Here is a 27,472-nt window from a genome sequence, read left to right as displayed (position 1 = left end):
CTTGTCCTGTACAATGACCTGTATATAATGTATAAAATCCCTTTCGTTATTCTCATCGACGCCTGGCTCGGAGTCTTCGCTACCAACGCTCTGTCACGAAACGGGTGACGAGCGCTACGGGACCACAAAGTCGTAATAGTGGTGCAGCGGTGCAAAGTTCGTAACAGCGTGCATCACACACACTTCTTGCGCGCACTAACTGAAGCCGCTGGGAAAACCGACGCAGGTAAAGTGATTCGTCGGGCTTTGCGGGGTCAGGGCTCTGCGAGGTTAACCCCGCAAATCACAGCGGTGCCATTTTATTGCTACGCTCATTTTTGTATACCTCGCAATTCTTATTTTAGCGTGAGAAACTTAACCAAAACCCAAAGTTAGCGTTCTTGACATCCTGGAGCAAATCTTATTACTACTTATTACTTAATAAGCTACTTATTAAATTTATACTTATTAAAAATAATTATCATATCCGTTAATTACATTCTTTCTTTTCTCTGTTCAAATGTATTTACTCTCCATAGCCAAACGTACTACTAGTAGCATAGCCAAACATACTACTAGTACCAGGCGAACAATTAAACCAGTCTAATTTTCCTTGATGCGGAATGGTGCTTCGGTCTGCGAGGTTAAAGGAAGCCCGTCGCTGCCAACAACGCACGCTTACATGGGCCACGTCTTCTCAACAACACGTTATAATTCTTTTCCCCTCGTTCTGCAAAGCAGACGCGCCTCGTGCTTGCTGCAATAACGAAGAATTTTCTCTCTTCCTCGTCGTGACCGAGTAAGTTAGGCAGCAGAATTTGGCGTCGTGCTTAGATTCCACCATCAATCTCGAGCGCGCCCGTAATGAATACCCGACCTTTGGAAAGGTTAAACTCGTAAGCGTGACCAGTGAACCATACGAGGTGAGCTCGACGCTGACACCACGTGCATGCAAGTCATGATGCCGGATTACGCGCGCATCGTTGTTCAATTTAGAAGCCCTTTCCAAGGTTGCGTCGTGAGAAAAAAAGAGGAGAATTCGGGCCATCCTGTGTACTGGACCAAGTCCAAGCATGCGCTCGAAATGCCGCGTATCTGGCTCCTATGTAGACAGACGCGTCCAGTGTGAGCTGTAACACGGCACACCGTGGTCGAATGGGCCTTAAGACGGCGCAGGCACATGAAAACTTGGCCGAAAATAATAAACACAGTTCCAAGTGTAGGTAATTATTAAACTATTTTTTCATATGCGCTGCCACGCAGTCATGGAGTTATACTTCAGCCACGGGACAGGACGTTGCAGCTCATGTTGAATGCGACTGTAGGTATCACTTTTTGGTGCCTTTTTGGTGCCATGGTGCCTTCAGAAGACTGCTCTTTCGGTCATTTCCCGAAGCCAAGGTGCTTGGCCTCACACCTCATAACGCGTAAGACACTCGATAGCTTCAGCACTCAAGTCAGCTTTATTTCTCCAGCAAAAACGCTAGAAGGTGTTCCGGTGTAAACGCTGCTCTAGGCAGCTTGGCAGGGATCCTGGAAACCCTCTGGCGGTATATAACAGCACATTAGAAGAAAAAGTTAATAACTAAATATTTGCAGTTTGAACAGCAGCTCCATTGGTGAGATAGTATTTTGAGTAACGGACTTCAGCGCTAACGGGGGCGAGCTACACAACTGGAAAAGCTGACGCCTACGTCGGCGTGACGTAGTGTGAGGGATCACGTGCACAGGGCGGTCGCGTCGGATTCTTCGGAAGCGCCGAAACGAGCTGAAGAAGAAGAAGAAGAAACTTTAACAAAGAATAGTCCGGCAGTTCTTGCTGTGGTGGCCTCAGGTGACGGCTCGAAGTCCTTGGACTCGAGCGGCATCTTCGGCTTGCCGGACGGCCCAGAGCTGGTCTGCCAGCTCTGAACTTCTGATAGCCGCCTCCCAGCGGCGGCGACGCCTACGGAGAAGGTTCCCGGCGGCTCCTGAAAACGAACGTTTAAAGTCGCACCTGCGCTGCGATTCTGATTAAGTGGGGAGGTTTTCCCGCTTCGGGTGTCTGCTTGACAACAGTTGAAAGCACTAGAGTAGGAAGTGGCTGCCTTGGGAGGCGTCCGACATGGTAGGCTCGGTGCCGCAGTGCCGGGCGCGTACGCAACGGAGCCCAGTGCCAGCATTCACACGCACCCGCAGGGCAAGAAACTGCTTGAAGCTTGGATCACGAAACTGAGAACCGGCAGGCGCAGCCATAGGCTACAACTCGGGTGTGCAGCAAGCGCTTCCAAGGTCGATTCAAATAGGTCGCGAAGCTTCGGGCGAAAAGCGGTTCAGTACAGATTGTCACCGACATCAGCATGGGGGGTTATGGGAGCAGCGATTGAAGCGCGACTATGTTTGGAGGGAACAAACATTGGGAAAGAAAAACGCGTTTTTTAATTCAAACGAGACACAGTTAGATTCATTCAACGAAAATAAAATTCCTAGTCTATTTTATATATTCGTGTTGAGTTAAGAAAATACGTTTTTTTATTATTATTAATAAATGCATTTCTTTTCAGCGCCCATCGCTACAGGGGGCGTTGACGCCACTATCACTCGCAGTGCAATGCACGTCTTGAAATGGGCAGAAAGGCGCACTCGTATCACCTGTTGAAATACGCCCCCCTCACAATTTGTGCTTTCTTGCTTGTCGAAGTTTGTCTGAATTTGGTGACGCGGATAGCTTCATTTCTTCTTAATCTGTTCAGTCAAAAGTAGTGAGTTACGACCGCCAGATAATTGTGTAGTTGTTTTCGTGCGACTGCTCTGGCCGACGGGTTTGGCATCCGACAATAGGATCAGCACTCTACACCTAAAGCTTTCGTCGGCCTCCAAAGAAAGTATGTTCTGTGCAGGGATGCGATTTTGACAAACGTATGGCTGGCCTTTTCCTGCATCGCTTTCCACGCTGAAAGCTCGAAACGCCCATCAGTCGAATGGCGGGGCATTTGAATATATAGCTCCAAATGAAGAACAAAACAAATTTCGCGCCTTCGAAAACAGAATGACGTCACTTCTGCTTTTAACGGACATGGCGTCACGTTATGTTTTCTTCCGCCGGAAGTGTTCCCACCACATACAGATGGCGCTAAGCCCTATGAACCGGCGATGGACCGCCATGTTTTGAACGTATGGGCTCCTATGGAAGCTTCGCTACCAGGTATATTTACCTTGGCGCTTCCGCGAGGAAGATTGCTGCTACGACGTTGGGGCTGCGATGTTCGCGATCAGCAACAGCAAGCGCACACCGAGACGCTCGCCCGTGCGTACGCTACCCGGCTAATGTCATGGAGATTAGGTCTGTGAACTTCTTGATGCCTGATTCTGGCAAGTTCCCTGGAATGGAAAGGGAACGGTAAGAAGCACATTAAAAAAATGGCTGTGGCTTAGGTAAGGTTAAGCCCAGGATGCGAAGCATACTAGCCTTTATTTTAGTTGTTGAACCACTGTTTAGCCTGGTGAACTGCTGTTGCTTGGCTATATTTGGTTCGGCTAGACGAAGAAACAACTCATGCATTACTTCTTCGCCTTCAAGAGTGGAACGCGACAGCGTTCCCGTCGACCCGCCAAGGGGTGTAAGACAATGGGCTACAGGGCAGCGACTACGCGCCCCGCATTGGACGCGGTGAGCGTCGAGCAAAGCAGCGTTCGGCGCGGCAACGAAATGTGCGCCTGAGCAAGAGACGCACGCCTTAGAAACAGCGCGTTTCTAAGGCAACACCGCATTCACTAGAGGCGCTTTTGTACCGCTTTGAAGCGTTGTACTCGTGGCTCAGTGGTAGCGTCTCCGTCCCACACTCCGGAGACCCTGGTTCGATTCCCACCCAGCCCGTCTTGCAAGAGTTGAGCCAAAGCCACTTCTCCTCTGTCGTGACGTCACGGTGTCACGTGATTTCATGGTCACCGCCGCGCCTGAGGAGCTGGGTTGAGCCCTCGTAATATGCTTCGCATAAAAGAAAAGAAAAATCCCAGTGCCTTTCGACTCCGTGAAGGAAGATAACCAGCGAAGATGTGTATGTGGTCCCCTTAATGGTGAACAGCAACTCCGTCGCGGGTCGGCCCGGCATTGCACTATCTTTGGGATCGGCCCACGTATGAAGTGCTTAACGCCCGCTACATCTCCGCCGCGTGTCGGCCCGGCATTGCACAATCTCCGAGATCGGCTCACGTATGGGGAGTTTTTTGCTTAACACAACATGAAAATTTCCTTGGACGATAGAGGTATACAGCTTCGCTGTAAAAGTCAGGCAAATGCTCATGTTTGTGCATATACCAAAATGTGAATGTACTAGATTAAGAAAAATTGGGAGGACGCTTAAGCTTCGGCTTTAAGAGTGGAACGCGATAGCATTCAAAGATCCTTGACTGCTTCTCACTCTTGATGGCAACTGCAGCTTATGGAACTGCAATGTTTACTGGGAAACGCTGGGCGAGCAATCTGGTAGAAACGCGACGTCTTACATGGGCCGCGATAGATGGATGGATGGATGAGAAAGTGGGTGGGTGCATACAGTTACATAGGTGGGTGATGAAACTCTATATGGGTGGGTGGGTGGATGGATGGATGCATGGATGAATGGGTGGAGGACGGATGGATGGATGCTATAAGCGCCACCTTGGAACACGATGGTTAGTTGCGCCACCAAGCTCTTGTTATTATATATGCCAATGTCCTACCTATGTCAAACAAAAATAATTCCCATAACCAAACTTTCTGAACCTCTGAACGATAAGAGAAGGGGTTAGCCGAGGGTCCCGATATTTTATTAGTCATATCATAAAAAGGCATCAAACACTGACACCAAGGACAACATAGGGGAAATTATTTTTGCTTAATATGAAACAATAAATTAATGGAAATGAACGTGAATGAAAACACAAATTGCCGCAGGTGCGGAACAATCCCACGACCTTCGCATTTCGCGTGCGATGCGCTACCAATTGAGCTACCACGGCCTCTTGCTTAAACGCGCCTCGAAAACTGAACATTACGCAACCTCCAACAATAGGCGCGGTGGAAGGCAGTACACATGAAGCCACCAGCCATGTCAGCTCGCCCCTACCTTGCACCCCCCACATAGCTCCAGCGTATGCTGCACGCCATGTATGCACTCAGCCATGCGCAGCCACGGCCAGGCTTAAGGAAGACTCACGTTCACCTGCCTTTCTCGAATTCAGGACACTGTGGCTCGGCACAAGTTCTTGAAACCGAGTAAGTTCAGCTTTTGGCTCTTTTACAATAGCATGTAATCCATCGTACCGATAAACAGTAAACAACATCTGGCCAGGAGACGTCTAAATTGATGACGCGGAAATTTCAAAGTGGCATTACCAACTATCTCTCCATTTTCACCCGACTTCCTAAGGATATTCTGATGGCAACAGTGGCATATTTTCGTATTGTGGTAGGCTAATTTACCAATACAGCTCTAATAACTTTTCAAACTCCCTTCAATGCATAGCTTTTGTCCAAGGTGCTTCGGCTCAAGTGATTGCGGCTGCTGCACATAATGCCATGATTTAAGCGCCATGTACAAGGTTTTACAAGCAGCAAAACACACTCAAGGTACAGGATAGAACCGGATCAGGTGCATCACGTGCCGTCTGCATGTAGTTGTTGCGACCATTGTCGTAGCCTTTCAAAACTAGAGTGGCACATTCACACACTGCAACGTATTGACCGAGATATGGACAGACATACACCAGTAAAACCGTTCTCTGATATGCGGTAAGGGAAGATTTGCATCACGTGATGTCTGCACGCAACTACGTCGTATGCACATTGCTGCCACCTTCGTGATTAGGGCCAAAAATCCCCTCCGGGGGTAGACCAATAATCAGGCAGGATAATCTGTCGCAGCCGCTCTTCCATCCGATGTGATGGTCATCGTCCTTGTGCAACTAAAACAGAAACATTTTGTCCAGCTCTGTGTACAGCGATGAGCACAGTTAGGGTGAACACGCGAGCGCATGGCCGACGACACTGTTGGCGCCGCGTCACGACAATCACTGAAAGCAGTGCACATGCGCAGTACACGTGTAGCGAGGCTGTCTTTCTACCGCGCGCATCACGTCACTGGAGAGGCCCGTCCATCGTCTGCTAGCCGAACTTTTGCTTTGTGAGCTGATACGTTCGGCATTTAAAGTGCTTCAAGAAAACAAAACTGAAAAAACGCACATAGCTATGTGGGACGTGACTAATATATTCAGAGTTGTTCCGCACGCAAATGCAGCATATAAAACACCGAGCATCTACCGCAGACGTTCAGTCTGTCGCCACATGCTATTATGGCTAGAGTTCCGCATCATCAAAGACGCTCTATCGTTGACCTTTCACTAAAAGGTTATTCCTAGCGATACATCGGCTCTTTAGTAGGTAGGCCTCTCAAGACTGTGAACCGAATAATTCAGGCATATAAGAACGAAGGTCGCATGCTCCACGTGCACCTCGTCCTACCACAGATGACGAAGATGCATGCATAATTGCAGCTGTTGTCGAGAATCCTTTTTTGCCTGCCGCAGCAGTTCGCGAGGAGTTGGATTTAGACCTTCCGGACACTACTGTTCGACGTCGCCTGCGTAGTTCAGGCCTTCGAAGTTACGTCGCAGCACAGAAGCCGCTACTTACGGCTGCCAACAGGGAGGCACGACGGCAGTTCACTGAGCAGCACGTGTCGTGGACAACCGAAGACTGGGTACGTGTCATCTTTTCGGACGAGTCCGCGTTTTCGACGTGACAAGACCAAAGAGTGCTTGCGTGGAGACAGCCACGAACACGGTAACGTAAACTTTTTCGTTGAAGAGTGGGTTTCTTACTTTATTTAACAACGCCATGCAGGAACGATCCAGACAACGTGCAACGCGTCTCCACCAGCAGGAGAGCAAGTGTGAGCGTGTGGGGTGTGGTTTCGCAATATGGTTTAGGACCATTACACCGCATACGTGGGCACTTATCGTCTCAGCAATACTGCAGTATTTTGAACGATGTGCTGTTGCCATATGCGAGCAGTTTATTCCCCGACGGCAACTATCTTTTCCAGCAAGACCGGTCGCCGATCCACACGGCCAGGGTTGTGAAGGACTTCCAGGCAGAGCAGCACATACCCGTACTGGAATGGCCCTCGAAAGGGGCGGACCTTAATATTATTGAAAACGTGTGGGGCCGCCTGAAAGCTGCCTTGGCAAGAAAGCCCCTTCATTCCGCGACTTCCGACCAGTTGTGGGCCGCAGTCAGCCACGAGTGGGAAAGCCTGAAGGCCAATCACGAATATGTGCAGGCACTTTATGACTCGCTACCGTCCAGGACAGCGGCAGTCGTTGCTGTCAGTGGTGACGTGACTCGGTTCCAGAAATTCTAATATTTTATTTTGCTGTAGTACGTCTGTTCCCCTTACACTGCGAGCTGGCAGTTTAGTTCAATAAACAGTTGAAACACAAAGTGTCTTATGCTGATTTATTCATTGACGCACCACATTTTCTACCAGATGGGCCAGCAAGTACTGAAAGTGTCAGCTCAGCAGACAAAAATGCGGCTAGCACACGACGAACGAGCCTCTCCAGTGACGTGGTGCGCGCGGTGGAAATATTCTTTCGCAGAGCGCATACTGCGCATGTGCAATGCTTCCAGCGATTGCCGTGACGCGGCGCTAACAGTGCCGTCGGCCACGCGCTCGCGTGTTCACCCTAACTGTGCTCATCGCTGTACATGAAAGCATCACTGCCCAAAAGGAGGCAATGCATATTGCAGAGCAGCTTTGTATATAGGTAGTGTCTGCCTCACTATACCGTTGCCATAACATTCAACTTCATTTCAGTCGTCTTGTCGTTTGACTGTGACAACCCAGATGAATAGCTATGCTTTTTCTGTGAAGGAAAGATTAAAAAAAAAAAACTATGCAAGAAATTCAAATAACTGCAACATCGGATGATTCATGCCCGAAACGCCCGCTAGTGACACATCACAGAGTTGAAACGTCAGGCTGAAGGTGGCCAACGGTAACATTTTCTGTTCATTTTGTAGGGCATTCATTCTCAAGAAAGACAACGCTGCACCATACATCTTGTGCATGGACCTAAGAGAGCCTGCCACATAATGAATATCACAGTAACAAATTCAGCGACATCGCAAGTTGTGCCTTTCTATGTGGTTCATCTACGCAAGTCTTGGGTACCTGCACAACGACATTTTTCCCTTACCTTTTACATTTTCATACAGCTTGCTCCCGTCCTTGCATTTCTTTTTGTCCCCTCTACAGAAGTTTGATGCCTTGCACTATCAACGACTTTTCATTCTTTGTATCACTTTTTCCCAGTTTCTTGGCTGAAGTTCACCAAGTATGCCATCTCACAAGAAAACAGGCACATTTTCTAAAAACTCTCACTACTAGTGGAAGTCGCTGCAGCACTGCGCAAGCAGCTCGCGGAAATACGCATCTACATGCATGGCACACATCCCACTCCCTTTCACAGATAGCACAAATGTAGCTCGGCACTGCAATTCGAAATTGGAATTAACAAAACCAGCTGTGTTTATTCCATCTTCTTTAGCATAAATTACAGAGGTCACGTAAGACGAAGTGGTATAATGTGAACTCGTTCCACGTCGATGCGCTCTGTACAACAATGTGACACTTATGAATGAGCAGTGAGACACGCACACGGGTACCAGGGTGTTTGAAATGAGGCTTTATGTACAAGATGAGTGTCAGCTATACAACAAGCAGCCCTGCTAATCTCATACATGTGGAGAAGCAGAGCTGACTGTGCCCAAACACTTGCACTTACCAAAAAAAAAGAACGAGAAAGAAAGAAAAAGAAGAGAGAAAGAAATTATGAAACAAACGTCAAGAAAAATCAACAATACGCAAGTGTGAAGGCACAGAATTTCATCACTCAAACTCTTGATACAACGTTGCACTCAATGTGCCCGGACCGCCAAACTTGCATTGAATTCACGATGTGCTTTCTTTAAAACAGTCCCCTGTATGCCACTTTCTTTTTGTGGAATGAAGCTCCTAAACATGCATCCTAAACATTTGTCTCCAGCCACCAGGGTTGGGAAAAAGCACACGAAAAACGCACCAACATCTAAGGCAAAGGGTCGCCTTCAAGAGACAAAACAATTAAAAAAAGCAGTCCACTTCCTTTAGAACGGTGACTCGGCCGACGGAACGAGGAAGAGAATGTTCACCTTCCACCACTTGTCACACGTAACCAAAGCAACACGTGTACAGTTCTGTTCCTGCTTATTCACTATCACGACGAGCGCATGCACACACACATCGAGCGAGTGAGAGAGACACTTTAGGAGTTTTGCGTACTGGCCGGAACAGAACACGAGGAAGTGCACGAGGAGGAGGAGTCTACGCAGGCTTGGGCGGGTTGTTCCGCAGGCGCATGGTGTACGGCAGTGACCCTTGCTGACGAGCCGCTTCAATGGCTGCCTGAACCGCCTGCACAGTCGCAGCGCTCACATCTACACTGACTGCACGTGTGATGGTCTCCGACGAAGACGGTGCCGTCACGTTGGGCGGCACCACAGAGTTGTCCGCTCCTGTGGCCGTGGTGACGGCCACGGCAATGGCTTTGGGCAGGGTGCCCCCTTCCACCGGCTTGAGCGCGGCCGCAGCGGCTGCCGCGTCAGCGACGATGCTGGCCACCAGGGGTGCCGCTGCGGAGCCTTCAACAGTGTAGGATGACGTCTGTGCCGTGCCTGCCGAGGCTGTGATCACCTGGTGAAGAACAGTGGCAACAGGGGGGAGGGGCCAGGAGAGACGGCGATGTTTGCAGTAAGCAGGAAGGATGTGTCTGAGGAAGAACAGGACAATGACGATCATAGCCGTCCTGAGTCTGGAGTGGACTGGGACGGAGGTACTCCGCCCCTTTTGGCAGGCTGTTGGTCAGACTGAGAAGGCTGTGCGTTGACGGTGACGGTGGGTACAGCAGGATGAAAAGAGCAGGCAGCCATGCGGTGAGCAGACAAGAGGGGCAGACAGCGGGGGAGGGGGAGAGGGAAAAAAAACAGACAAAACAATGCTCAAAATCAAAACAAAGAGAAAAAGAAACAGAACAGCAGGCATAGGTACAACAAGGGTATCCCAGCTCATGGTATACTTTCCTTCAAGACAATGGCAAACAGAAGGACTGATATGCTACGTACAAGAAGTATTCTGCAAATGAAAACTTTGTGGTCGTCACATGCCCCGGAACTGATTCAGTAATGCTGATCAAACAAAAACATTTTAAACAGAACACCACACTGGGAAAAATGAAGAGGTGAATCTAGTTTGTTTGCACATGCTTTCCAACAAAAAGTAAAGCAAACATTGCAGCGCAACTGAACAAGCATTATGTAGATGGTACTGTCTCATTACAAGAAACTGTAAAGACAGCTGACCACAGACATCTCAACGGTGGGGATTAAAGTGCAGCATGATGCAACAGCGCATGAGTAACACCAAAAGTGAAACTACTGTGCTGCCTCGAATGCAAGCAGCTGGGAAAATCCCTGCATTATTGATACCCTTACCCCATAATGATCGCAGTGGTGGGACTACCCAAAGTCATATTGGAGCAATTTTTGGAGCAAGTAAAATTCCGTTTTGGAGCAGTTTGGAGCAGGCCAAATTGCATTTTGGAGCAGTTTGAAGCAGGCCAATGTGAATTTTGGTGGAATAATTAAATATGGCAGCGCACTTCAAACCCACAACTAAACACAGAGTAAATCTACACAAAGCGTATAGTCGAAGCACGCTTTATAACTATAGCATACTAGAATATAGAACAAGCGGATCGAGCGGCGGCCCGGGGCATGCTTTCTTGTGAAGCTCAAGCATAGGTGGCCCTACGATCTAACTATACATTCCCATGCCGACGCTCATCAAGATATCGGGAAATGTTCACAAATTATGCGGTCCAATCAATGCCGCAACATCATTTTTGGGTCACCATGTGTCACCGCAGACCCAGAGAGCAGCAATCAACCCTGGGCTGGTATAACATAAGACTACTGTAATCTGTTTTTATTGTGATAGCAATTACAATTGAACCTTGATACAACAAAGTATTTAACTTTTCATGACCTCTTGTCCATAGAACAACATGTAATTAAACCTCAATATAACGAAGTGTATATGCATGCGATTTCAATATAACGAAATTTCGCTTCCGCCGCAAAGGAATGCCAAGACAAGAAATGGAAACTTCCGTGGACCCAGATGGTCAAATGATCGAATTTCAAGTGGCTGCTTACAAATGCACTTCTCAAATCGCCCTCAGCATGATAAGAGCGACCACAGCAGTGAAGCCGCATCATGTTCCCTACAAAATCCAAGTGCCGCCCTGTGTACTTTGTGCTTTAGGTGCGAGTGAAAGTGTGTGAGGGTGGGAAAGGAAGACAATGGCTTCATGCATGAGTACATACTCCCCATGGGAGCAAAGGAAGGCGGAGCTTATGGTAACGCGATCAAGGGCGCGCAAGGAGTGGGGTGGGTACGCGTCTGGGCTGCACATGGCTCTAAGCGAGGCTGAGCCAGAATAAGAATGGCTGCGCTCTTTTTCGGAGAACGAATCCGCTCGCTATTCACCAAAACCGTTCTGCCAAAGCCGTTCTGGTGCAACGTGGCGCAATTTCGGTCAATTTTCCGTGTTTGGGGCAGGAATCTGCGTTTGTATATCAAAATGGCGCAATTGGCGCAGGAGTCCCACCCCTGTGATCAGCAATTTTCGGGTAAGGAAGTGAAATGTGACACTACACCAGAACACAGAACTGTGACAATACATATCTAGGCCAGCACTACTATGGCTAAACAACAGTGCGCATCACAGGCCCCCCCTCACCACTTTCTTCACCCTCCTTCCATCTGTATCCGTGTACACACACACGCAATACCAACCTGCAGGCCCTGCTTGAGGGCCACTGCGGTGGGCTGTCCAGGTGGCTGCTGCAGCGCCATGATGCGGGTGGGCACCAGGGTGGCTGTAGTGGCCCCCGAGGAGGCCACCGTCGGTGCAGCCAGGGCGACCGTGCTCACGGCAGGCTTGTGCAACATGGCGTGCAGCTGCACCTGTGTCGCGGGGCTCACCGTGGTTGCGCCACCGGAGCTGCCGCCCGCTGCTGACTGCACCGCACTTGACACCTGTCGTGACAGAGCAACAACAAAGGATCAATGGTATACTACAGGACACGCAGAACACGCTAGCAAAGGCTTTGGTGGGCAAGCAAGCGCATGGTCAAATGTCAGGTATTAGGTAGCAATAGCAAGGTATAGCGGAATACTAGGGGTGAGCGAATACCGAATAGTAGGTTTCGAATAGAATGTCAAATGAAATCCAAGATTAAAAGGCCAAATATCAAATGGAATATCGAAATTTAATGCTTACAAATTTTGGCAAAGAAAGTATGGTGCTGTGCATGCTTGGAAGTCTCCTAGCATTGCATAACAAGAATCTAGCAAGCTATCAGTAACATAGGTACACAGAAATCAAGAAATACCCTACCGTGTACTCTTAAAGGGAACATCAAATTATCGTAGTATGCCAGCACTGATTACAGCTCAGTTCTGTCTGGAAAATATTTTTTTATCGATAGAATTTCTGTTGAACAAAATCAAGTGCTTTTTTTTTCCCTCTGAAACTAATGTATTAGTGCGCACTGTTGTAGTGCACCTATGTTTAATAGTGGACCTGTGTTTTGCAGCAATCTTCTATGCACTGCATAGAAAGCTTTACACTCCACTTTTTCTCCAAAATGCAGAAGGGCTATCCCAACTTTAAGGCAGGTGGGTTATCGTAAGGTCAATCAGTGCAACAAGCAAAAGGACCGCGCATCACGTCACTCATGCCGCTGGTGCCAACCGTAAGAGCAGGCGCTGTCCGTTCCATTTCAGCGTGAGTTGCCACCTGTCAGAGACTCTACAATCTGCAGGGTCACGGCAAGTTGCCGCGACGCCCCACCCAACCCCCTTACCTCCCCTTGCTGTCCACGTCAATGCATGCAACCAGGTCATGACACTTTTGCGCCCGCCGTCTAAATCCAAAGCTAGTTTCATTGCAGACTGCTCGAAGCTACGTTAAAAAAAAAAAAGTAATAATAATGTGTGCCTACAAACAGCGTTGCAGCATCGGTAACGAGAGGCTGTCATTCTGTGTGTTGCAAAGATGGGGGCCATAAACAACTTTGTTGCCATCCCACGCACTCACTTCTGTTTGCAAGGCGATTTGTCGGCTTTCCGAGTGTTGTGCGGCAACTGCAAATAGATCTGTCTCGATTCGGCACCAAGCCGTAACTTCCATCGCCGACACCCGATGAAGCAGCGCCGATTAGGCCTAATGGCCTATGCACTATGGCCGTGATGAAAGTTCGCCAGTGGAAAATGTAGTAACAGGCTGTAAGCTGCCGCAGAATGCATGCCATTAGTATGTTTATACGGGTGGCTCATCATGTATTGGTCCCGAGATCATGCATGTGGGTTATACTGACAGCCACTGTTGAAGCGGCATGAAGTTCGTCGCCACATTCAACATTATCTGTGTGCCCATCGGCAGCTGATCGAACCAATCTACGCACTTCACGAAATGCACGCTACTTATGTTGCTGTTCCCTCTGTCCATGTCGCATTAGCATTTCGAACAGTCCTGTCACCCAGTGCAAACCTTGTACTGACAGAGGCGGTCTCAGCCGATGTGGTGCCATTTTGCGTATTGCCGCATTGTGGTGCTGCGTGTGCAATCCCCCCATCGAGCCGATGTCAGGGTGCGCTCGTAGTGAAAAAGTCCACTGCAGCGTCAGCTAAAGCGGAGTTACCGCGTCAGCTGAACGGACCACCAAGTGTGACGCGCTCGGCTTAGAAATATGCACACACGAGAATATTTCGCAAGTCTCAAATGTTCCTCTTCTTGCACTAATATTTAATTCCACAGCGTAATCAAATGGCGTAGGTGATCACACTCAAGAAAACCGTGTGGTTGTGCACCCGTCAGAAAAGCAAAACATGTGAAAAACTTCCACTACTCTTTCATCTTATCGCCAACCAGAGGCGATTAGTTTTCGCGAATTTCCTACAAAGGAAACGCATGCACGGTGGCATCCTTCGTATGCACACCCCTGTGAACAACAAATGAGCGAGTAGCAGGCAGTCACCCTTTGAGCGATTAGTAGCGAGATAGCCATCAGTTTTGCAAGTGCAAGAAGCCCAGACCGCCAGCGGAACAAAACCCGAACTAACCGCCGTGTGCCAGTGCGCGCTCCAATGCGCAAGCAGTAGTTGCACCAGAGCAAACAAACCATAGAATGAAAACTGAGAAAGAGGCGTGAGAAAAAAAGATTCTGCCCTGTGTCCCCGCATAGTGGCAGCACATGCCAGACAAGAAAAAGTTTGGAAATTGGCGCGCTTTTTAAACGTACAGATGGCGCCGTAAACATACGGCATCGACCATTTTGGACTTGTTCGTGGCGCTGTATATTTACGTCACTGACCCTGAAAGAGTTAAACACGCGCAGTGTCATGTAACCAAAGATACACGTGAACAGAGTGGACTCGATGACCAGCACATTGCTGACTAGCATATAGACTTTATTTACTTCGCTCTGTACGATAATTTGCTATAGTATTTATGTTCGCCATATTGAGGTTTGACTGTACACGGAATTTCCACTGGCACGGGGGTTTCGAAATTATAGTAGAACCTCGCAGCAACAAAAGCCTGATACAACGAAATTCTCACCACAACGTAATATTTTCATATCCCTGGCGAACGCCCAAAGGATTCATTGCATTTTGTATCTCTCAACAACAAAACAACACCAAACTGCAATCCTGCATTAAAGGGGGAACCAAAAATTGGCCCAAAATTCGAATTTAACATTTTTACTTTACAGGTTCCTGAAGGATTTCCACACCTGTCTCTGAAATTTGGTTACAAAATACCAAGTAGTTCTTCCGTTATAGTGATCTAAAGATGTGAATCTGCAAGCGTTGCCCTTTTAAACTCATGCATAACATCGTGCATAACTCGATTACTACGCACTCTGCCAGCGCCATTCTGGCGTCATTCGAAAGCTCACATTTCTGGCTTTCTTCATTCATCAGTTGGAAACATTGCCGGTGCTGCGGTCACAAAAAAATAAAAAAAACTGAAAAACAGAAAAAGAAATTCGCGGCACATGCTATTATTGGCCAGTTTGAGCATGTGACCAAGATGGCGAGTCATGAATGGCTCCAAGGACCACGAGCGCTCAAACGACGAAAACAGCCACCATTTTCTCTTAGTCTCGTGACTATGACGTTGGATATGCTGGAGGTCCGACAATGGATCATTATGGGCGGAAACGCAAGACACCCAATAAACTTCCGAAAGCGACTCCGTTGTCGCAGTTGGCAGAGGATACCCTGCAGCTTGCTGCTAAAGTCGTACCGCCACCAAACGTTGACGCCTCAATTGCTTTGCCAGATCACGCATATCCACACACCGATTACACTCGCATAAGAATTGAACACTGCTGTCATAACTGAAGAGGAAGTGGATAAGATAACAGCACATGAGAAAGCTACGCTCGACAAGATTGTATCTAGGACGGCCATGGAGCGAAAGATTCGGCGTTTTGTTGAAGATACGACCGTCGATGGCGCAACAGCTACTCTGTGCGTCAATCTTCTTGGCATTTTCTAATGTAATACTTGCGGTGGTTCTGCACAGCTGGTGCGGAGCGATCAGGATTACAGTCTCGCTACTAAACTGACTGTGGTTTGCGAGATCTACAGTGAAGTTGCGTCAGGATAGAGCTCACGGGGAGAATTGAGGGCCCGAAAACATGTAATCCTTTTGAAATGAACGTACTCGCATTGCATGCTATGTCGTTGAGCGGCAATGGCCAAACGGCTATGAATTATACCAAGTGCCTACTTATGGCCTATGGTGCCGTTTTTTCAAACTTTTTGTTAGTATATCGGTTGTGAAATGTTTTTTGTTGTTTTCTCAAAACCACAATTTTAGTGATGATGCCGCATTGAAGGTGCATTATCTCTGCTTCTACTTGTGCTATCACAGTAACTGTTCTTTTTTACCCCCGAAAGACAAAGCTGTGTAGAGTGCAAATACACGAAATAACATTGCTGCATTTATTAGAAAATTTTCTTTAAATGCTTTTTTAGCAGTTAGATGGATTTCTCTCACTGAAGTTCGCAATGTTCTCATTTGATATAAAATTGCGTTAGAACACCATATTTGCTTATTTGTACTCTTTCTTAGTTCCACATCATTTTCGTATGTCGATATTTATTATGCCCCGTACAGTTTGGTAGATAGCTCACCTCCAAGCAAATTATGCAATAAAGTTGAATTTCTTCAATTTCTGGAAAGTTATTTACTCAGCAAGAAAACTGGATGTATATTTAAATCTAGCACACTGAAATACATAAACTCAGCAAGTTTCTTTAAAATCGACAAGTAACCAAAAAAAAAAAAGTTTTCAAACTGCTGAAACATTAGTCCCCATATCATCTATCTGTGTAGCTAACAGTTTAAAAAGTACTCAAACGCATTTTCTACCTATTGTGCATAATACCACTTGCAAGGCTACCACAGAAAGCACTGAAAGCAGTAGCTGGTGTTGGAAACACATCATGGCCACCATATTGTTTGCCGATCGCTTTTTTCTGATGGCACGGCTGCATCACCATCTAACACGTGATGACTCTTTGTGTGTACCATGCACAATGTGCAGTACTTTATTCTATGTACCCTGTCAGTCAGTGCGCAATGATTAGTGGTGTGTAGAGAAAACAAAGTGCACCAGAAAACAAGAAGTCCACGTCCGCTAACGCGGACTCGTTTACGGCGTTTGAGATGATGGCCGCAGCATGGGCTGCCGTGCCTCCAGCCACAATTAAGAACCATGGCACGGGCCTTACTGCGTCCCCGAAAGTGACATCCGAAAATACAGCCCCAGCTTCAAGAGCACTGGTTTTCGTACCACCAAAAAGGCATTGCGTGCGGATTTGGCAGCATCAGACGAAGGTTTGTCCAATGGGCCGGTATCCTCCATCTATCAGTTTTCTGGATACGATCACTTTCACTAGATTTCGCAACGCATCGGCCTCTGTGAGCGACAGTAAAATTTTTGACAGTAAAGTTTCATTTTGCAGTGCATTCACTGTCTGTGCTGTCTTATTTCTGGACAACTAGATTCCTGTGAAAGCGGATTTTTTCGCACTGCCCACCGATTTCCTTATTGCAGGGTTCAACTGTAATTAGTGCAACAATTGCATGATCAAGTGGCAGGAAGCGAGAGGGAGTGACCTACCAGAAAGTTCTGGTTGACAGGCAGCACCTGCTTGATGATCTGCTGTACGGTGATGGCCGTGGCTGATGGCAGAGTCGTGGCCTTGGCTCCTTGTCCGGAACCCTGCTGAACAATCTGCACGGTGCCCAGCTGGGTGGCCACTGTCGGAGCCTTGCCTGTTGGCAGCTGAGCCTGGGGAGGTGAGCGACGGCACTCCACATTATGCGCTTTGCTCACGCAACTCAGCAGCAACATTCAATAGGACTAATGGCATCTCTGACCACAAGTCGTCCCAAAGCACTCCCTAATCACCAACCACCGTATTTACCTAAATACAATGTGCGCCCAATTTTCATTGCCAGAAATGATAAATGCAACACCTTTACTGCAGTGTAATCTCGAACCTAACGGGCACTTCATATTTTAGGAAATCTTTCAAATAAAATATGTACGCTTTAAAATTTTCTCAATACAGCAGAATCTCGTTAATTCAAATTCCACAGGGACTGCAAATTTACCGTATTTACCTGAATTTAACACACATTTTTTGCCCGCAATAAAACTGGTCCAAGAATTGCGTGCATGTTAGATTCAAGAACAACTCCAAATCTGAGTTACCATATCGCCATAGGCATTTCAAAATGGCCACCTCATACGCACTTTGAGCGTAGCTGCCGTAGCTTTCTCCATGTGCTATAGTATGTGTGCTTAGGTTAGACCACCACCTGTCTACCCTTTTTCTGTGTTTGCTCCATCAGGATAGAAGGGCCAACTATGAGGACACGCTGAGTTCATCGTGATGCTGCAGTTAAAAGGAAAGTGATCGCATGTGTGGAGACAGATGAAAATCGGACCCGGTTCGTAGTTCCCTAAAGTTCCGTGCGGGTCTGGCACAAACAGAAGGAGAGGCGTTCTACTCCGGCGGCTGCTGCGTACAGCATGGCCGCGCGGCCCTAATCTTGAAAGCAATCTGCGATGGGCGCAGAGTCTACACGGTTATAAGGTGTACCCACTGTGTTCTTGTTGTTTCGTTTACATTAAAGCAAGAGGCAGCACGAAAGTCAATTCACTCGTTCCTGCTACCACACTTCCTCACTCCAGCGCTTTGATAGCTAGTTTCCGCAATCATCAAGTGAGACGTGTTCATGTTTGTTTGTGCGTGCATGACGCCACGCTTGTTCATTTAGTAAGCAAATATTTACGTTATACAGCCGATAAAACTGCTATCCTTACTTCGTATAGCTGTTTACTAATTTGCTATCACAACCAATGCTTCCCTTTTTGGGCGAAACTGAGACTTTTTTTTGTTCCTCGCAACTTTAGTGCATTGAGAGTAAATTGGTTTTTCCAAATGAGAGAAAGTTGTACTTTTTCATGAAAGAATTACGTGTGCGGTACTGTACAGGACTTTTCTCTTTTTAGGTTACAGCCAATGGGTGCGCAATACAATTGAGCCTGTTGTTCTTCTCACACACCTCACCCACAGAAAATAGGTACACATTAAAATCAAGGGCACATTAGAATCGAATAAATACGATGTTCAAATAACATCGACTTCAAACTAAGAAGAGCCCCTTTAAATATAGCATTCGGCCAATTGTGCAGTACATTTCAAAGTCTTTATCTTTCTCACATGCCATGAACACACTACTACATGTGCCGGAAGTAGCCTAGGTTCCGTATAAAGTCCAAGTACGACAATTGTGAGGCACATTTCAAAGTCTTATCTTTCTCACATGCCATGAACACACTACCACATGTGCCGGAAGTAGCCTAGGCTCCGTATAAAGTCCAAGCATGATAAGTTCGCGCCCGGCGCACTGTTTGCTGCGGGTGCGAGGAAAAACGCGGAAGGGTGAGGAGCTGAGAAGGATGGTTACTTGACTTGCAGGGTACGCCCGCATGCTGCCCGAATGTGTGTTGTCCTCCCACGTGTCCAATGGTGGAGATGACGTGATTGAGCGTGAGCTAGGAGTGCGGCAGAGGTCAGTGCACATTAATGTATTCAAGCGCTGACTAGGGAGCTCCTTCCTGGCCCTTTTAAGCCGGATGAAAAATGAGGGCAGAGGCCTCTCTGCCTGCTCCAGTTCGGTTTCGACTCCCCGAGTGTCTTTCTTTATAATTTTTAAGACACGCGCTTCGCTTTTGGCTCAGGTTTGTCTGAAAAGCAGTTCGAAAAGTGGTCCATGGGGGTGAGGAATCTTGTTTGAAATAACCGTTGCACCATTTTTGGAGCTCGAATTCGTTGGAGTTTTTCTCGATTCAAGTACATAGGACGCTACTGGGACCAACAGCACTGTTCAAATTATCCGTAAATTCAAGTTAAAGAGATTACGAATTATCAAGATTTCAGTGCATGGTGACTGGATCCAAGTAGATGCCATCAAAATCCATAACATCATGACGAACTAGAGCAGAAACTTCAGCACGGCACCGACACTTGGCTTTCGTCTCTTGAGCCTTCTTCAGATTTACCATGTCTCCCCTCGTGATACGGGTGCCCATTTTGCTACTGCAGAAACGCAGTCTCCTAACACAGTGTAACTTAAAGTCTTTCTAATGTGCCTTAACATGTTATCTAATAGACACAAGGTCATGACTAGGCACTCGGGACAGAAGGAAACTTTCGTTTAATGCCCCTGACACATGGGCACTCTAAAGTCCTTTAGGTAAGGGGACATTTACCGGAAAGGCGTTCAAGTGCAGTGACACACGACAAAGGAGTATCTCCTTTACGGCAAAGTTCCTTTTCGGGAAAGGAGATCGCGCAACTGCTTTTCGAGTGGAAAACTCTCGCACACAGCGTGCACAACTCGTCAATAGAAGGAAACCTGCCACACAACTACGGTGCCCATTGGTATTTTTTTTTACCTTGCGAAAATGTTTTAATTGTTAGCGGTAATACAATTTGTCGAATAGTGAAGATTTCCTCTAGCTATACTCTCAGACGCTCGCATAACGTCGCTAGTGCCGCCATGTTGAATTCCGGCAGTGTTGTCGTCGTTTCCTGCGCGCATTTGGTGTGTTCACGTCACGAGATGGAGACTGCACAATTAGCACCCGCAGGAAATACCCAGAAGAAACCACAGTTGTTGGAATAACATATTGAATAAAACGGGTTGCGCCTGTGCGCACAAAGGAAGGGACGACAGAAACGTGGGCATCACCAGAATAAACAGCACGCACAGCAAAACACCGGCTGCACATAGTTGCTGGACCAAGTTAAATGGCTGTGAACAATGCAAAAACACGAATAAAATAAACGTCTATAAACATTATTAGCCAACAACAATGAAAAAAAAATATTTTTAGGTTCTATAGTAGCTAAGTGTAATTAAATGCGCAGCTTTTTAGGAATGTTTTCCCTCTTCTGGCTTTAACATCCAGCGCTATTTTTCTTGCGGCGTTCATCTGAAAAACTACCTAAAGAAGTTCAGTGCGGTGCCGTGTGTCATCGGCGCAACTCCTTTCTGCAAAGGGTCCTTCAGAGTAGCAAAAGGGGTTTACTGGTAAGGACTTTAGTTTTGCCCGTGTGTCAGGGGTATTAGTCTTTCTGCCACTCATGTGTCATTTTTGCATTAACTTCGAAGGCTGCTTAACACGTTTTGCTAAGCTGTAACGAAAACATGGCCAGTCAATCGACGTCTCTAGGCAGTGTGCTCTTCCTGCCTTTGCATTTTAGCGCCCTCCCTCGGGTGGCGCCTGGAACCCGGATAGCGCACGCCCGCATGAGAAGACAACAAAGACTGTCGCCGCACATGAGGCTATGGCTCGCAGTTCTATTCTGGCATCGATTTGTGTCGGCTGCCTCTCCCTTCACGCCTGTGGCATAAGCCTAGAGCATGATGTACAAATTTGCACTTCTGTTGCAAGAAACAAAACTCAAGCCCCACTTGAAGTCCACTATGCCACTGCACTTGTCCAGAAAGAACAACAGCAGCATACCTGGGAGAGGCCAGCCACCTTCTGCTGCGTCTGGAGTGTGACCTTGCGCTGTTGCTGTTGCTGCAGCAGCTGCTGCTGGATATGTAGCTGCCTCAGCTGCATCTGCTGGGGCGTCACAGATGCTGTGGTGATGGGTTTCGATGTCGCAGTCACTTTTCCCTGCTGCGACACAACGAAAAAGCGTGGCAAACTTTTACACCAAGACAACCAGACAGACATATGAAAGCCTTGAAAGAAGTGCAGAAACATAAGCCTTCATAGAGCACTTTGCTTACCTTAAAAAAATATATATGTTTATATGCCTTGTGTATATGCAATCGTTATGAACTACCATGAAAATGGTGCCAGTACACAGAAAAATACAAAAGAAACTTGTTGAAAGAAAGTCACATCCCGGATGAAAATACCATTACTATACAGTATCTGATATTCATTACATGGATGCTTATTTCGTTACGTGTTACTAATGAGGAGAAACATTTCAGATTGATTTCATTATACAGCAGAATCTCTTTATTCAACCCCAAGGGAACTGGAAACTTATCCTAATAAAACTGAGTTTGATATAAGGAGAGCCCTTTTGAATATAATGCCCAATCAATTCTTAGATACAGAACACAAAACCAAAACCCTCACTGGGCTCACACTGAAAAAGTATTATCTTCCCTCCATCAGCACACAATGACATGTGCCGGGAGAAGCCTAGATTCCACATGATTCAAGTGCGATAAGATCGCGCCCGGTGTTATGTGTTGTTGGGTGTCTGAGGGAAAACACGCAAGGGTGAGCCAAGAAGTATGGTGGCTTGATGCACGCTATCCTCTCACATGCCATGGTACAGGTCACGCGATCAAAAATGCATATGGGGGAGGGGGGGGAGGGGAGTACGTGTATCTTCCTATATTGCAGCTGCGGCTGCGCATGGCCGTTCACACGGGTAAAAAATTTTGTTTGAAGCAACTGTTGAGCGGTTATTGAAGTTCGAGTTCACTAGAGTTATTCCCCATTCAAATATACATAGGACTTTGCCAGGAACACCAGAGCAGTTCAATTCATCTCTTGATCCGTACTTAGAGATTTCGAATTATCAGGATTTGACTGTATCTGACAATTAGGCTGCAACTATGCTTGTTATATCAGGGTTCGACTATAATTTATGACTCAACTTTTCCACCACAAAAGCCCAATAACTGAAGCTGCTGAACCTTATTAACATCAATGTCAGATTCCAAAATAGGTATTGCTGTGTGAATAGCAAAATTTTGGGTGCGAAGCAAATTCAAATATTAATGTTTGAATGCGAGTCAAATAGAATATTTTTCTGCTATTCTTCGAATACTTCCAAGTTAAATTAATGAAAAGATGCACTGCAGAACATGGCCAAAACAAGCAAAATTATTGCTCAGCTAGTGTACTCCCACATAGTTTTTCCTAGAAAAAAGAACAGTCCACTACAGCTGTTCAACAGAATAGATTCAGTGATAGCGCAAAACTGGATCCCTGGAGGAAAGGAATAGTCAGCAGAATAAATTTCACTTTCTATGTGGGTGTATTGTGACCCTGCAAAATTGGATCCCTGAAGGAATGGAACGGTCAGCGGAATAAACATTTTTTTTTCTGATCGTCAATACAGGGACACGCCACAGTTTTAAAAAATCTTATAACATTACTAGGTGCATAAATCTTGGTGCACTTTTATTTTGAACTCTCAAAAATTGCGTGCACATTACATTAAATTAAATACCACATTTTTTCGCGGATCTTTGGAAAAACAATCTCCACTCGTGCAAACGCAACTCATTCATGTCGTATCTTTTGTTCATCCATTCTTTGGCGATGCTGACAAAGCTGGATTCACATGCCAGATGTTATTGCGGATGAATCAGTCACGTGATAAGGAACTAGAATTGGATCACTTCGCAGCTAGCATTCACACGACAGTCGATGACTGCACGGACGGAGTAGCCCTCGCCTTGAGGTGTGGCTTCACAGCAGTACAGCGCGCACTGCCATGAAGTCCCACTTGAAGGTGACATTCGCATACAACCCGCACCTCGACGTTAGTGTTTGAAATTTTTGGAAATTTTGGTACGGGTTACATGCGTAAAAAATACGATACAGTATAAGCAGATGCTGCGCTTCACACTTTTACGCTGCACTCTTTCTAGTCTGCGGGCACTGATTGAGCCACCTTGTCTAAAATACGAGAAGAAAGGGGGTTAACCGAGGGGCCCGATTTTTATTAGTCATATCATAAGAAGCCAACAAACACTGACACCAAGGATAACATAGGGGAAATTACTTGTGCCTAATAAAATGAAAATAATGAAACAATAAATTAATGGAAATTAAAGTGGATGAAAAAACAACTTTGCCACAGGTGGGAACCGAACCGAAGGTTGTGGGTTCGGTTCCCACCAGCGGCAAAGTTGTTTTTTCATCCACTTTAATTTCCATTAATTTATCATTTCATTATTTTCATTTTATTAGGCACAAGTAATTTCCCCTATGTTGTCCTTGGTGTCAGTATTTGTTGGCTTCTTATGACTTGTCTAAAATAGTGTCAGGATGCGATGGCGGCTGTTAACCTTCTGAATAGGCCGAAGTTCACGAGGAGAGTTAGGTTTGCGCACATCATTTAGAAGCACTGCCATTTGGTTTTTAGTGAATTAAATCATTACATTTATTTTCTGGAACTTCGAACAGTAAAAGTACAGTGCGAATCGAATTGAATAGCAAACACTTAAAAAATATTCGAAAGTTTGAATATTTGCACGCCCCTTGTTAATTAAGTACAGAATGCTGTATGATGGCACGCCAAATTACAAAGAGGTAGGCAAAGAAATCTTAGCTTTGGTATAGCCATACAGCTCACCAGCTCACTTGCTTCTAGCTGCACAAATGTCTATACGTAATTTTGATTAGTTGCTGCAGTGTGTTATGGTTGGCGTCTCGCACCACGTGCAGAAAGTTATTTCTCTCACCGAACCTTCACACACCTTGCCTCATCGAAATGAAGCGTGACTTCCTAATTTGCCATGACTATTTCCAGTGTCTGCCGGTCTGGCGGAAGCCTCGCAGTGTTTACAGGCCTCTTTTGTTTGTGTGTGGGCGACTTTAGTAGGACCCTCTCTTTGAACAGCCAAAGTCTACAGGAGAACTTCCACGAACCAGCAACGCGCAAAAGTGACGGACAAGTGTCTACAATTCCAGGAAGTGGGACAGCCTCATCCTTGCAGCACTTTCTGTGCCGGTCACGTGACGTCGACGGAAGCAAGATCCCTCCCATGATTGTAGAGAGCCTATTTAAGGGGCTCCGAAATGTACTTTTGAGCACTTCATTCTCTTCTCTTCATTTTCACCAACCTTTAAAAACCGTGCAAGTTTCGGACTAGAAATCGTCTCGCCCTTGCTTGGTCACCATGGTCTGCTGAATGCCTGCAGCCCGCCGACAACGCCACGCTACCCAATAAGTAACGTCGGTCAAGCTTCGATAGGCAGGTGCCACTACAACACAGCAACAGTACGATAAGCTACCCTGGAATACGTAACAAATGGCACTGCAGTAGCGGGCATTCACGTTTTTGCCAAGAGATGGCTCCCAGTGGAATGTACTATCATCATCATTATCATCATCGTCATCAACAACAACAACTACAACGACAACAACAACAACCTGAATGAGTGAAACGGGGAAACTTCAGCACGGGCATTCGTTTGTAGGAGTGCATGGGACCTAATATGGGGGTGCACTTATTATGTGAGTGCATTCATTGAGCAAGCAAATACAGTGTATCGTCACATTAACGAGCCCAACTGACAACCGTTATGCAGTATGCTTCACGGGTCACCCACCTGGGCCAGGCTAACATTGATGTTGACGCCTGCCATGGTGACAGCCGAGACAGGGATGGTGACGGCGGTCTGGCTGGTTCCAAGTGCCGACGGTGCCGACACCGTCTTGACCAGGGTGGCAACGGGAGTCTGTACCGTGCAGGCCAGGGACTGCTGCTGCTGCTGAGAGACGGCCACCACTTGCTGTGTTTGTTGCCCAGCCTGTTGCTGTGCTTGCTGCTGCTGTTGCAGCTGCGCCTGTGCCAGGAGATGGGCTGCTGCCATCTGAGGAGGGAACAAGAAGCCGGAAATACATTGAAAAAAAGAGAAGCCAGACCCATGGACCGATCGGCATATAATACAGTCACATAAATAGCTTTTCTAGACCCCCCATAAATCTTTAACTACACACAATCACGTGTGGGAAGCTGAAAGGACATTGCCCAACCATATTATATAATACAAAACCACTGTTGCCACACAGCCTTCCTCTGTCCCCTAGTAAAAATGTATTTTAAACTTCAGAGAAATGCTGGAAGTGCGGTCAAAAAGCCTACAGTCATGTTGGCTTGACGGGAACCCCTCCATCAAAGCCACACAACAAAGACAGCACTCCGAGCTGGTCCTTACCCTTTTCTGTCCGTACTTTGACACCATCTTGTGCACACTACCCGGGAACCATGCAGTTAACAGCTAACCGCATGACAGCTTTTCCCTAGATTTCACCTAACCTTCCACCACAGCTGCCCTTCTCCGCCCTGACCCTGCCTGCACGCACCTGCTTCTGTTGGAGCTCCCGACGCTTGAGCAGCTGGGCCATCTCGGCCTCGGTGAGGGAGCGTGTGATGGCCGTCTGCTGCTTTGGAGCGCCCAGAGGCGTGGCAGCCTTCACTGCTGCCACTGCCGCTGCGACCGCTTGTTGTTGCTGCTGCTGGGCTTGCTGCTGCTGCTGCTGCTGCTGCTGTTGCTGCTGTGCAGAGGAGGCCTGCTGCTGTTGCTGCACCTGCTGCTGCTGCTGCTGTGATAGGGGGCGTGCCTGCTGGACTGCAGCTGAGACGGCCACCTTAGCTGTGCCTGCCAGGCTGACGGGCACGGCCACGGTGGCCTGGGTGGTTCCGGCTGCGGCCAGCTGCTGCTGCTGTTGGAGGCGCTTCAGCTGCTGTTGCTTGAGCTGCTGCTCCTGTGACGCATGTGGCGGCACTCATGCAGCACACACGTATCACAAATGTATCCGGCCACTGACCGCCCTCAATGCCGGCAACGCGCACGAATGCTTTGTTCTACTTGATCTGTCTAACCTTGCAACACACGCCACTGACACATGTCCTCCTGCTTTACGCAGATATTTTTGCATCTTTATGAAACTTTTACATTCTTCTAAATCCTTATCATCCTTACTTTACATCTTTTTACGTTTTTTAATCCTTTACATTCAAAATTCTGCAGATCACAATATTTACAGATTACAATGTCGCTACCTGAGGATATTATTTAACTCCATAAACTTGGCACGACCGGTTGTCGTTCTTACCAAATTGAAAAGAAGACCCTGATAAATCTGCCCTTACACTATGGACTAAAAGCTTCGATAGCCTACACTGCACAAGATAGTGAAATCCAAGGAGTAGCTTTGTCACAACATGCAAGCTGCGACATCTGGTTATTACATCACTCCCAAAAGACAAATGTCCCGTCAAATACAAAAAACATGCTATTCACAGTAGATGCTATTCAACATTAAAAATATAAGAAAAACAGTAAAGGTAAGCCTAACTTTTTGTCAAGACACAATACTACCTACAGTAACAATGCACAGCGGAGATGTTTGTTTTGGGAATTCATAAGGATTTTCTAATTCAAACTATAGTGCTAATTTCTTTTGCTAGACTGAAAAAAAAAATAATTACCATCACCAGTGTAAATCACACAAGTAAACTTGCATTGTCCTTAATAAAAAAATTTCAAAGAGGGCAGCGCGAAGCATTACCTGCATCCTCTGCTGTTGCTGGTGTTGCCGCAGAAAGTTGCCTTGACGCATCGCCTGCAGCTGGGAAGCGGTGAGACTGCGGCCTCCTTGCACACTGGCCACCCCTTGTGCTGCGGTCACTTGGCTCACTGCATGGAAAAAGCCAAGAGGAAGCAGCGGAGTAAGACTTCACGCCAACCTTGAGCGAGAATGCAATGCAAAACACGCAATGACGCTGACACAAGCATTACAGAAGCCACATCAAGACAGGGATGGAATGAAATAATTGCTCCTGAAGCGAGACTTCCCAGGCAATAACCCCGGCAGCCCGAGTTAACAGGATAACCCCACTACGGTTCCTCGTACAGCGTCAGTGCTGCTTTCACACATTTTACTTTATTGTTGTCATTACAGCACGGTGACTGAACTGGAGAGCAACTGCA

General features: G+C 46.9%; 1 protein-coding gene across 4 annotated transcripts in view; it reads right to left on the bottom strand.

Annotated features, from left to right (window-relative positions):
• Positions 1-8,667: 8,667 nt before the first annotated feature.
• The window catches only part of dom (domino helicase), a 124,610-nt gene continuing 105,805 nt past the window's right edge, over positions 8,668-27,472 (bottom strand). For 2 of the 4 annotated variants that reach the window (XM_070534220.1, XM_070534223.1), the window contains exons 37-43: positions 27,051-27,178; positions 25,842-26,243; positions 25,085-25,348; positions 21,230-21,391; positions 17,306-17,476; positions 11,898-12,140; positions 8,668-9,916 (exon numbers count right to left, since the gene is read on the bottom strand). In XM_070534220.1, coding sequence (XP_070390321.1) covers positions 9,836-9,916; positions 11,898-12,140; positions 17,306-17,476; positions 21,230-21,391; positions 25,085-25,348; positions 25,842-26,243; positions 27,051-27,178 — 1,451 coding nt within the window. In that variant the 3' untranslated portion in view covers positions 8,668-9,835. The remainder of the gene's footprint in view (positions 9,917-11,897; positions 12,141-17,305; positions 17,477-21,229; positions 21,392-25,084; positions 25,349-25,841; positions 26,244-27,050; positions 27,179-27,472) is intronic. The other 2 variants (XM_070534221.1, XM_070534222.1) reach the window with 2 other exon arrangements.

The sequence above is a fragment of the Dermacentor albipictus genome, chromosome 2 (genome assembly GCF_038994185.2).
Source record: "Dermacentor albipictus isolate Rhodes 1998 colony chromosome 2, USDA_Dalb.pri_finalv2, whole genome shotgun sequence".
NCBI lineage: Eukaryota > Metazoa > Arthropoda > Arachnida > Ixodida > Ixodidae > Dermacentor > Dermacentor albipictus.
This window is presented reverse-complemented; position numbering and strand designations above follow the sequence as displayed.